This window comes from Arachis ipaensis, chromosome B6 (assembly GCF_059453495.1).
Source record: "Arachis ipaensis isolate K30076 ecotype BB chromosome B6, ASM5945349v1, whole genome shotgun sequence".
NCBI lineage: Eukaryota > Viridiplantae > Streptophyta > Magnoliopsida > Fabales > Fabaceae > Arachis > Arachis ipaensis.
This window is the reverse complement of record NC_142441.1, coordinates 75,337,289-75,350,047: the sequence shown is the minus strand read 5'-3', so window position 1 is coordinate 75,350,047 and position 12,759 is coordinate 75,337,289. Positions and strand designations below refer to the sequence as shown.

General features: G+C 39.4%; 1 protein-coding gene across 1 annotated transcript; it reads right to left on the bottom strand.

Moving 5' to 3' along the window:
- Positions 1–7,078: 7,078 nt before the first annotated feature.
- LOC148561386 (uncharacterized) lies at positions 7,079–7,678 on the bottom strand. The gene has a single exon (XM_088489322.1). It carries the CDS (start codon positions 7,676–7,678, stop codon positions 7,079–7,081), a length of 600 nt encoding a protein of 199 aa, XP_088345448.1.
- Between the last annotated feature and the right edge of the window lie 5,081 nt (positions 7,679–12,759).

Here is a 12,759-nt window from a genome sequence, read left to right as displayed (position 1 = left end):
CGTTGTTCATGGTAGCTATAAACGTTTCCTGTTCCCTCTCGTAGTTAACATTAGGAATTCCTTCCCGTACGCCTCATCTCCGTGAACCCATTGTAGTCCTGTTCACACCAAACAATCATTGTTAAGGTGATCAGTCTTAACACTTCAAGTCAAGTGTGAACATTCCCAAAATGAAAACACAGAAACAATCATGCAACATATATCACTGGGATATCCTATACGCATGACACACACAACAGAGTATGCAATGAAGCAAAGTCAGTCCACTCCCCAGGCTCTACCGGGAATGAACTGCTCTGATACAAAATTGCAACGACTCAATTTTCAATATGTCTAGATCATACCGGAAACTGAGCGCTACCAATTTGTCTTCCTAATTATTATCTATTATTTATCATATGAGCCTGATTCGTTGTTAAAAGCGTAGTTAATTTGCGAGGTGTATTTTTTTTTGAAAACGTTTGGATTAATAGACAAAATCATTTATAATCAATTCACAAATAATAACAGATAAAACAGTTATAAATAACCACACATAAATACATCACAAGTAGTTGACAACATTCGGTGATTCAACCTTTATTAAAATATAGACTGTTAGTTAGAACACCCCTAGATATAGCTAAATAATATCAATGTACATGTATATACATACAACATCCCAAGTCTTGACCTGTTCAAGAGGTCCCTAAGCTGGCACCTAGGCTAGCCTAGACTCTATACTCACCTAGTCCCTCTAAACTACTAAAGCGAGGGAAAGTACATTCTAGGTCTTCAAAACTCAAGTCAGGTGGAACGTCATCAAAAGATAGAACATCATTTGCTACTCCTCTGCACGATCAGACTTTTCCACAGGACGTCTCTCTGGTACCTCATGAAGTAGCCACACAATAGAAATCTCGTACGCAAGATTTAGGTTAAAGTGCGCATACGAATGGGGTGCAGACGTTGGCTGGTCTCATAGTATATACATATAATCAGAGAACGATATTCGCCCTAGACTCAGAAGACTATCTAGAGCAGAATCCTGTTCTTGCGAACGGTCATCAGCGAACTATGGTAAGGTGCTCTTACTTCCATCTGAAGGGGGAAGGGAGAGAGAAGAGGTAAGAACTGGGGAGTTCTTAGTAGGGTCGGGGTTATTAGTTACGTTCATTAATTCTATATTGTTTAGCAGACTATTAGCAGAATACAAAGAAGCAGTAATTAGAAAACACAGATAAGTAGAGAAGATAGAGAAAACAGATAGCAGAACACAAACAGAAGAATATAAGAAAATAACACAAGCGCAGAGAATGGAATACAAACAAGGAAAGCATACATTCATACCACAATCATAACAAAGGAAATGCGCAACCAAGTACGATGCATGTCTAGCCCTAGCGCAGGTAATGAGCTCATCTGTCGGTTACATACCCGCTCCTGACGTTACCCAGCAACCTCTGTCTGGATAAGGCTTTCCTGTTGGCAATATCCACTGCAAGCATCCTTTGTCTTGCAGGGTATCCACTGCAAGCAACCTTTGTCTTGCAGGGCGGCACTTATTAGCCGATATACGCCCAACAGACTCACTGTAAGCATCCTCTGTCTTACAGGAGCAACAACATACTCACTGTAAGCAACCTCTGCCTTATAGGAGCAACAACACACTCACTGTAAGCAACCTCTATCTTACAGGAGCAACAACACACTCACCGTAAGCAACTTCTGTCTTACATGAGCACACTCATCTCGATACCTCTGTACGCAACCTCTGTCTTACAGCAAAGCATTGCAGCAGATTCTCACATAATCATTCTCATTATCATCATTCATTAAAATTCTCATTATTCATCATTATTTTCACATTCTTATGCAGTACCTCTTTCTTTCTCTGTTCAATCATACTGTACAAACTTTACATATTTCACTTTTACAATATCCTGGCTCAAACCATTTCTCTTTATCATATTATTCTTTTCTCTTTGTATCTCTTTACTTTACTCTGGTTACTCTGTGCTCTGTGTTACTTTATTCTGCTCTGATTTCTCTGTTTAACATGTGTATTTAAAGCTTATGTAAATTTTGGTATGAATAGTTAGCCTGTCCCAGGTATAGGTTCATTAAGTCTATACTGAAACAGTTTAACTTTTCATATAACACCTAACCCTAGTCGCAACTCAAGTACTAACTAAGTTGCCCTAGTTCGTTCACTAGTCTCTGTCTGTTTTTCTGTCATTAAAACTTTATAGACTTTTTCTTCGACTTTTATCTTTTCTTCAACTCTTTATCTTTCTTTTATCTTTGCCTCACTAACATGTTATTACCACTCCCTAAGTGTTTTATGAAGGTAATTATGAGATTCTGCACTTAAAGTTGTCTTTCTAAAACTTTTACAGAAAACTGCCTTTTTCGCATTATTTTATTATTTTTATTAAAATATTATTTTTCATTAAATATTATTATTTAATATTTTATTATTATTTATTATTTTATTAATATATTTTCGAAAATTACCTTCCTTTAACCTTTTACTTATAAAAATTCACTTTTTACCACCCGTAACTTTTAATATTTCTACTTTAACCACTTTAACTTTAAGAAATTACAAAATAACCCCTCAAACACCAAAATATTTACTTCCTTGCCCTTTCTAAGATCTAAAAGGTGTTCTTCAATGTTCTTCACCACACTCAAAGTGTTCTTCGTGTTTTTCGTAAATTCTTCAGATTCTTTCTCTGTTTTTACCCGTTTTTCAGTCTTTTCAACAACCGATTTTTACCAAAATTCCAAATAAATTTCCAGCCACTAAAATCCCATCTTTTCTACATGATTTTAACACAAATTGAACCTCAATTTATGTTCTAGGGTTTCATTTTCCAGCAGCCACAAGAACACACATTCATAGCTTGAATTTCATCAAATTTCATCAAATTTTTACCAAATTTCAACAAGAATTACTCATACAAACAATCAATTTCAAGCACAGCCAAACCATATCATAATCACAAAACTCAAACACAATCAATCAAGATTAAATACGTCAATCCCTACCTGGTTTTGCTGCTCCTAATTCGGTTAAACTTTCAGGTGGTCCTTAAGCACTTTTTCCTCCTAAATCACATCAAGAACAACTTTAAATCCAAAAACTCTCAACTGACCAAATCTCACTCAGTATGTTAGGAAGAGATATATCACCTTAGACTTGCTGGAAATTCACGTTTCTTGGCCCTCAAGTCAAGTTAAGCATGATTCCTAAGGAAGAACATCAAGAAAACACATGTTTTGCATGGTTTTCCTTGAAAATCGAATTGAAATGGGAGGGAGACAGCCATCTCACCTTATTTCCATCCTTGATAAGTTACATGGTTATGTAGAGGAAGAAGAGAGGATCATTTTGGTGAAATCGGAGTTTTGATTTGAGTTTTAGTTCAGAAGAAATCAAGCTTTGAAGCTTAAGTGTTCATGAAAGTTTCTCTCTTTTCTCTCTTGTTATTTTCGGCCAAAATGATGAAATGAGATAGCCTTGGAGGTCTTGAGGGTGTAAGGTGAGTTGTGATTGGTTGGCTTGGAGCTGGATTAAAATAATATTAAAATATCTCTGGTGTACAACTACTAAAACTAGGTGTATCGGAACACTCGTAAAAATATCTCTAAAAATTATTTTCTGAGCTACTAGTATAAATGACACTAGTAACATATTTATTATGAGAATAGAACATGTATAATGAGGCCTTAGCATTGCTAAATTCATCAGAGAGTGCTGGTGCTAAGCTGCACCAGTAAACCGTAAATCCGGTTAAACCGATTTTCTGTTTTTAACAAAAACAGACCAGGTAACCTTATAATGTCATTCAAGCATTTTCTAATACTAATATAATGATAATATTATACTATTATCTCTCTCCTCTCATGAATCGAGTCCGGTTCATCAAACAGAGACTATTTACGAAAATCAGAATCAAAACTGCCAACCGATAGGGTTCAAAAACAAGGTTCTTCGCGATTGCATTATCGAGCTTGCCTCAGAGGAGGTTCTAACTTAAGGATGACATAATGATAATGAGGATTGAGATGCTTGATGATATAACAGAGGTGTTCCATTTACTGATCTTCCGGAGAAATCCGTACTTTCAGAAAAGATCTCATGTACTCGAAAGTCAGGGTTGTTATAGGTCCCCCTTTATAAACATAAACACAAATATGAAGGCTATGCTATAGACTGGAGTCTTCTTGTTCCCGTAGCCGGAAGGCTTGTATCTGTTAATATTTAGTTATTTCTTTTTCTCTATTTAGCTATATTTTATAAACATGGAATATTTACAGTACTCGATTTGTTGGGCATACTGCTAGTGTTGAAGATCTACAAGTTATATTGGTGGTTTATGAAACCTCTTAACTATCAAATAGCAAGAGCACATGTTCTTTGTGATGTCATTGTAATTTCTAGTAATGAGAAGAACCGCGTTTCCCTAATTTCTTATTAGCTTCACTTTGATATATATATATGTAGCCATTTAACTAACAGCAAAATTGAGCGGTGTTTTCTCTGAACTTGTGTCTCTTTCTCTCTGTTTCAAATTCCAATTACTTAGCTTCCTTTGAATTGTAGTTTTCATAATCTATTTTTTTAATTAAAAATAAATAATAATCTCAAGTTTTTTCCCGTGAGACTGAGACTTAGATCCACCACTCTCTGATTCAGGTTAATTTATTTATTTATAATTAAAATAAAACCTGTGAGGAACAGTCACTATCACATTGGATTCAATACCCTAAAGCAGTAGTAGTTCATGCTTAGGGTTTCAGCTTTTATTATAATAATTATTGCTTTGTTTGTTTATTTTAATTATTTTTTGTCTCTCTTCCAATTAAAAGTACTCTAGAGCAATGGCAATAGCAATCTCTATCTTTGAAACTGTTGCTATCAACAAACAACATTGCAGTATGTCAAACAGTGAGATATATAGATATAGGTAATTTCAAATGTGTAACATGTGCTTAATAACATGAATTATGTGATCAATAATCTTCTTAGTTTACTTAATTAATCGATGGCTTGCTATGTTATGTACATTATATAATAACAAACTAATAAGTTGGTTAATGGGTTTGCTTTGAGTATTTATTCTGGGATGGTTGTCAGAATAAATAAATCTTTGAATGGCATGTAACAGTTATTCATATTGCAAAGGGAAACAATTAGCATAAATCGTACCCTTTAAATCCAAGTCTCTTCTTGTTATGTGGGGTGCTTTATTGTTACCTATTTAGCTATTACCCATTGAAATGTCATGAAGTATGATCTACAACTCTGATTAAAACCTACTTCTTAATAACTTGATTTAAATTTGATTAGTATAATAAATCAACTTTGAAATGGTATATCTAGATAGTGGTGTAAGTTATCTTTCTTTGACCATAGTCAATACTTTATATTTATATTTTTTGGGCATAACACCCAGTTGCTAAACCCAAAAAGATATCAAGGCATAGTTCAATTATTAAGCTTTTTTGTTGCAAAGTTCAAAACAAATATTTAGTATTCTCCTTTTTTTTCTCAATTGTTAAGCTTTCTCCTTTTTTTTCCAACTGTTAAGCTATTTGGACTGTTGTCTAACATTAAAAGCAACAACAGTAATATGAAGCAGTAATTAAATTAAAATAAAGCTCTCTATCTTCAGGATTGAATGCTCGATTTTGTTCTTTAAAATACTAGTACTACTGTTCTTTCAAGTGTGTATTTTTCAATGTAATTAATTTAACAAATATGTTACATGTAGTCATATACATAAAAACTTAGCTATTAAATCAGTTATATATATATATATATATATATATATATATATATATATATATATATATATATATATATATATATATAGTAGTAAATCTTTTAGTGTGTATCTAATATTCTTTTTAATTTAAAACATATTGAATATCAATACCAATAAGATGCAATGTATGTAATATGCAATGTATGCAATGTAATATTCTTTATATATATATATATTTGATCTATTATACAGATATGCCAAAGCAAAAGAGGTACAAGAATCTACTTAAAGCAGCAGCAGCTACAAATTCTTCACAAGACAAGTCAATATCACCTACAAATTCTTCACAAGACAAGTCAATAGCAGCTACAGATTCATCCCAAGACAAGTCGGCAGCTTCAAATGCATCACAAGTCAAGTCCGCAGCTGCTGTAAATTTCTCCCAAGACAAGTTGGCAGCAGCGGAAAATTCCTCCCGACACAAGTCGGCAGCAGCTGCAAATTCCTCCCGGGACATGTCAGCAGCTTCAAATTCCTCCCGAGACAAGTTGGCAGCTTCAAATTCCTCCCGAGACAAGTCGCAGCTACAAATTCCTCCCGAGATAAGTCGATAAAAGTTGCAAGTTCCTCCCGAGACAAGTCGGCAGCTTCAAATTCTTCTGAGCCATCATCAGTTGCTCCAACTATATCTGAGCATCCATCCGAACCTAAACATAAACGTGGGCGTGAATCTAAGCATTACTGGACTATTGATGCCATAGGTATGTAATATTCTCAACTGTAATATTCTCCAGCCACCTATCACACCATTTCTTTTGCAACGACCCAACTCCCAGTATGCCATGGTCATACAAGAAGCTAAGTGTTACTAACTTATCCCTCTTAATTATTAACTATTATTTACTATATGAGCCTGTTCCTTGTTAGAGTGATGCCAATTTTACGGGTAACTTTTTTTTATATCGTATCGTTGCGGATAACAAGGTAAAATAAACAAGCATACATTGAGAGTAATAGAAAAGCGGCATAAAGAAACATAGAAACACAACTGATAATATACATCATGTACACTATAACAAAACATGCAGCGTTTACACAAGATCAAGTCAGTTTACATCCTCGTCATCCTACGTAGCTAATATATACATGACACTCCCAGGGCCTGGCCCATACAAAAAGCCACTAAACTGGCACCCAGGCTAGCCTAACCACTATATAGCTCCTAGCTCTCGGGTGTACTAACACAAGTGAGAGACTAACTAACAGATAATGTCAGACTAGAGTGTCATTAAAAGAATGCCCCTTCCGCAGTCAAGCTATATCTACATGTGGCCGTTCGGAGAATCGCCGTGAGGCTCTTCCATCTCCTCATCCTGCTCTATCTCTATCTCAAGATCCTCCTCCTCCTCATCATCCGCAGCTACAGCTATACCCTCAGATCCACCAGAAACACTGCTGTCACTATGTACAAAACCATTCGCGAGTACAGGTCCGTTTGCGTGTATAGGAGCTACCCCACCGTCTGGTAGTGCCGGCTCATCAGGCTGTGGAAAGTCGGAGATCGGCTCAGGGGGAGAATCCCACTCTGATGGTATCACAGGTACGTAGTCATCAGCTAACTCAGGCTCATCAGGAATGATAGGCTCAGGTACCACCTCATTCAAAGGTTGAGCTGGTATAGGGTGCCCGGGATTATCAGGAAAAGGATGTCCAGGTGCGTCAGGATGTAACCAGGATAAGGGAAAGTCGTAAGGAGCATCGGGGTCAAAATGCGGGCTAGACAGAGGATGTTGAAAAGCTAGATTAGGTAACGCATATCGTCTAATACGAGGCTCCAAACCCATAATGAAGTAACTGTGATGTACCGGATCCTCGTAGACGTAAGGGTCCTCGAACTCATAGAAGATCACGCCCGTCTCCATATGAGGGGGAGGAAGGGAGAGAAGGGGTAAGAACTGGGGAGTTCTTAGTAGGGTCAGGGTTATTAGTTACGTTCATTTATTTGATTCCGATTAGCAGATAGATATTAGAATACAATAAAGTAGTAAACAGTAGTTAAAATAGATAGGAAAATAGAAAACAGAACACAAACAGAAGAACACAAGGAAATAACGCATAGACATAACACTCAAGCAGACAAACATAAAGAAATAGTTCACTCACAAGAAGGAAAGCAACAGAGAATGATGCGCAGACAAGAATGATGCATGTCTAGCCCTAGTACAGGCCATGAGCTTATGTGTCGGTTAGCACCTGCATTCCTGACATTTATCCGGTCACGAGTTCACGATTTCCCGGATACGATCTTCCATTCAAATAAATGCGCATATAATTATTAGCAGCTCTATTGAGACAGCCTCTGCTTTCTACTCGCAGGAAATATACTCTTGGGAACGGAAAATTGCTGTAGGTATCCAAGTTTCCCTACAGAAACTCTTGGGTTGCTTAAAGCAACAGATAATAAATATTATCTCTTAGGTTGCATTCAGCAACGGATAAGCAAACAATATCTCTTGGGTTGCCTCAAGCAACAATTAACCTTTCAATAAGCCTTCTACTCTTAGTCTCTTTACCCTGCTCTGATTTCTCTATTTAATCTGTGTATTTAAAGCTTATGTAAATTTCGGTATGAATAGTTAGCATGTCCCAAGTATAGGTTCATTAAGTCTATACTGAAACAATTTAACTTTTCATATAATACCTAACCCTAGTCGCAACTCAAAGACTAACTATGTTGCCCTAGTTTGTTTGCTAGTCTCTGTCTGTTTTTCTGTCATTAAAATCTTACAGACTTTTTCTTCGATTTTTATCTTTTCTTAAACTTTTATCTTTTATTTATCTTTGCTTCACTAATATGTTCTTACCACTCCTTAAGTGTTTTATGAAGGTAATTATGAGATTCTGCACTTAAAGTTGTCTTTCTAAAGCTTTTACAGAAAACTGCCTTTTTCGTATTATTTTATTATTTTTATTAAAATATTATTTTTAATTAAATATTATTATTTAATATTTTATTATTATTTATTATTTTTTTAATATATTTTCGAAAATTAACTTTACTTTAACCTTTAACCTTTAAAATTCACTTTTTACCACCCGTAACTTTTAATATTTCTATTTTTACCACCCTAACTTTCAGAAATTACCAAATAACCCCTCAAACACCAAAATAATTACTTCCTTTCCCTTTTATGAATCAAAAAGGTGTTCTTCATTGTTCTTTACCACACTCAAAGTGTTCTTCATGTTCTTCATAAATTCTTCAGATTCTTTCTCTGTTTTTACCCATTTTTCAGTCTTTTCAGCAACCGATTTTTACTATAATTCATAATAAATTAGCAGCCACTAAAACCCCATCTTTTCTACATGATTTCAACACAAATTGAACCTCAATTTAAGCTTAGGGTTTCGTTTTTCCAGCTGGCCAAGAACATGAACTTTAAAGCTTGAATTTCATCAAATTTCATCAAAATTTCACCAAATCTTCACCAAGAATCAATCATATATGCAACCAATTTTTAGCACAGCCAAATTATACAACATTCAAACATCTCAAACACAAATAATCAAGATTAATTTCGTGGCACCCTACCTGATTTTGCTGCCCCTAACTCAGTTAGATTTTCAGGTGGTCCTTAAGCACTTTTTCCTCCTAAATCACATCAAGAAAACACATATTTAAGCATGTTTCCTTGAAAGGGAACAACCCGTATACCCGGTTACCCGGGGACAACCCGCTTCAACCCGAAGGCCCAAACACCGGCCCTTCAAAGCCTCTAACCCAAATATCTCTCTTATCTTAACCAAATAAGATAAGATAAGATATTCATCATCACCTATAAATAAGAGGACCCAGGTCCCCCCAGGTATTCATTCATTCCTCACACTTTCTGCCTCTTAGATCCATTCTGACTTGAGTGTCGGAGTGTCTTTGCAGGTACCACCCCCATTGTTCCAGTCAGGCCATCCGGTTCTAGCTTCGCCCGCGGGTTCCCGATCCACCCTTCAAACCGTACCAGAGACATCTCGTACATTGGCACCGTCTGTGGGGACCCTGCGCCAGCTGGGCCCGATGGGGGACGTCCTAGAGGAAACCCCCTTAAGCCAGGATGACTCTCAACCGATTAACCCAACCCCCGAGCACCGTGAAGTCACAAACCAAGCGAGAATAGCAAGCACTATCCAAAACGCGAACGATCACGACGTCACGGACCGACGACATCCTGAGAAAGCCAGCGACAAAGCAGCACAGATCATCCAGGATCTCTGCCTCCGAGTTCAGGAACTCGAAGGCAAGATAACCAATAAAGGGAATCACAACAACGAGCACGGAAGCCATGCAACCTCCAGATCAAGATCTCGCCGCGGTAGGTCGCCAACCCGATGACACGACAGAAGAGACGGTCGCAGCTCATCACGCGATCACAGACACGAGAAATCGCCAGAACGGCGATACAACAAGAAACATAACCGCAGCGCTTCTCGAGATCTGAGTTATCAACACTACTCAGACGAAGATCGGAGGGACCGAAACACCAAACGCATGAGAAACGACCATATAATAATGGGAGCTACACCCTTCACAGAAAGAATCCTAAGGGTAAAACTCCCCAAAGGCTTCGACAAACCTACCGATATGAAGTACGATGGAACTAAGGATCCCCAAGAACACCTAACGGCTTTTGAGGCCAGAATGAACCTAGAAGGAGCGGCCGACGCGGTCCGATGCAGAGCCTTCCCGGTAACCCTCGCCGGGCCAGCGATCAAATGGTTCAACGCCCTCCCGAACGGATCCATAGCCAGCTTCCACGATATTACACGAAAGTTCATGGCCCAGTTCACTACTAGGATCACCAAAGCCAAACACCCCATCAGCTTACTAGGGGTCACGCAAAAACAAGAAGAATCCACAAGAAAATACCTCGACCGCTTCAATGACGAATGCCTAACGGTCGACGGACTCACGGATTCCGTCGCAAGCCTTTGCCTGACCAATGGGCTAATGAACGAAGATTTTCGCAAACACCTCACCACCAGACCGGTATGGACCATGCATGAGATCCAGAACGTCGCCAAAGATTACATCAACGACGAAGAAGTCAGCCAGGTCGTCACCGCCAACAAGCAGCAGCACGGCAACGCCCAGCGCGGCAATTCGGCTTCTCACCAAAACCCAACACTCAAAGAGAATCAACGGGACCACCCCAGGCCGACTAGCCGACCACCGAGAATAGGCAAATTCTCTAATTGCACGCCCCTGACAGCACCAATTACCGAGGTATACCACCAAATAGCAGATCGAGGCATCATTCCGAAAGCCTGGCAACTCAAAGAAAGGACAGGAGGCAACAAAACCCTTTACTGCGAATACCACCGAGGTTACGGTCACAGAACACAAGATTGTTTCGACCTTAAAGACGCCCTTGAACAAGCCATACGAGACGGCAAACTCCCAGAATTTGCCAAAATCATCAGAGAACCGAGACGCGCGGAGAGAGACAGGTCGTCGAAGAGGGAAGGACGTAACCCGAGAACCCAAAAGCAACCCCCCAGGGAAAGCCCTAAGGAAGAAATCCCGAGATGCGGCCGGAGTATTCCTAGCCGGTCTGGATGCCCGACAAGACGGCCAACCCAGGCCAGAGCCAGAAGGGGATATGGAATAATTACAAATAGGGCCAACCAAGGATGAATATACCTTCATTAATAGGAACCTCCCATATGACCTCAAAGAGGAGCTCTCTCAACTCCTGAAACAAAATAGAGACCTGTTTGCATTCACACCAGCCGACATGCCGGGAATAAACCCCGACCTAATGTCTCACCGTCTAGCCGTGGACCCCAAAGCTAAACCAGTAGCACAAAGGAGAAGAAAAATGTCACCAGACCGAGCCACCGAAGTCAAAAAACAAGTTAAAGCCCTACTCGAGGCCAACTTTATCCGAGAACTCCCCTACATGACCTGGCTAGCCAACGTCGTACTAGTGAAAAAATCTAATGGGAAATGGCGAATGTGCGTCGACTACACGGACCTCAACAAGGCTTGTCCGAAGGACGCCTTCCCCCTACCAAACATCGACAGATTGGTAGACGCTGCATCCGGTCACCGATACCTCAGCTTCATGGACGCATATTCCGGATACAACCAGATTCCGATGCACCGACCAGACGAAGAGAAAACAGCGTTCATCACCCCAGACGGGACGTACTGCTACACAGTAATGCCCTTCGGTCTAAAAAACGCTGGAGCAACCTATCAAAGACTGGTTAACAAGATATTCCGAGACTTATCCGGTAACAAATTAGAAGTCTACATAGACGACATGCTCGCCAAGACCGAATCCGGCGAACAACTAACCGACGACCTCAAGGTCATAATGAACACCCTACGAAAGCACCAAATGCGACTCAACCCGGCAAAATGTGCCTTCGGAATGGAGGCAGGGAAGTTCCTCGGCTTCATGATTACGCAACGCAGAGTTGAAGCAAACCCAGAGAAATACCGCGCCGTCCTCGAGATGACGAGCCCCAAAAACCTTAAAGACATCCAAAGGCTCACCGGCCGACTAACGGCATTGTCACGCTTTCTCGGGGCTTCGGCCAAAAAGCGACCCCTTTCTTCAAACTAATGAAAAAAGAAGCCCCCTTCAAATGGGAGACGGAATGTGAAGAAGCATTCCAACACTTCAAGAGGGTCCTAGCGGAACCACCAATCCTCGCCAAACCCCAAACAGGGGAAACACTTTACTTATACCTCTCCATAACGGAAGAAGCACTCGCAGCAGCACTCGTCCGTGAAAACGAGAAAAAGGAACAAAAACCCGTATACTTCATAAGCAAAGTCCTACAAGACGCGGAAGCTCGCTACTCACGCTTAGAAAAGCTAGCTTTCACACTCCTTACAGCCTCCCGACGCCTACGACAATACTTCCAAGCTCATCTCGTGACAGTTCGAACCGACCAAGCGGTCAAACAGGTGTTGCAGAAACCCGACCTAGCTGGAAGA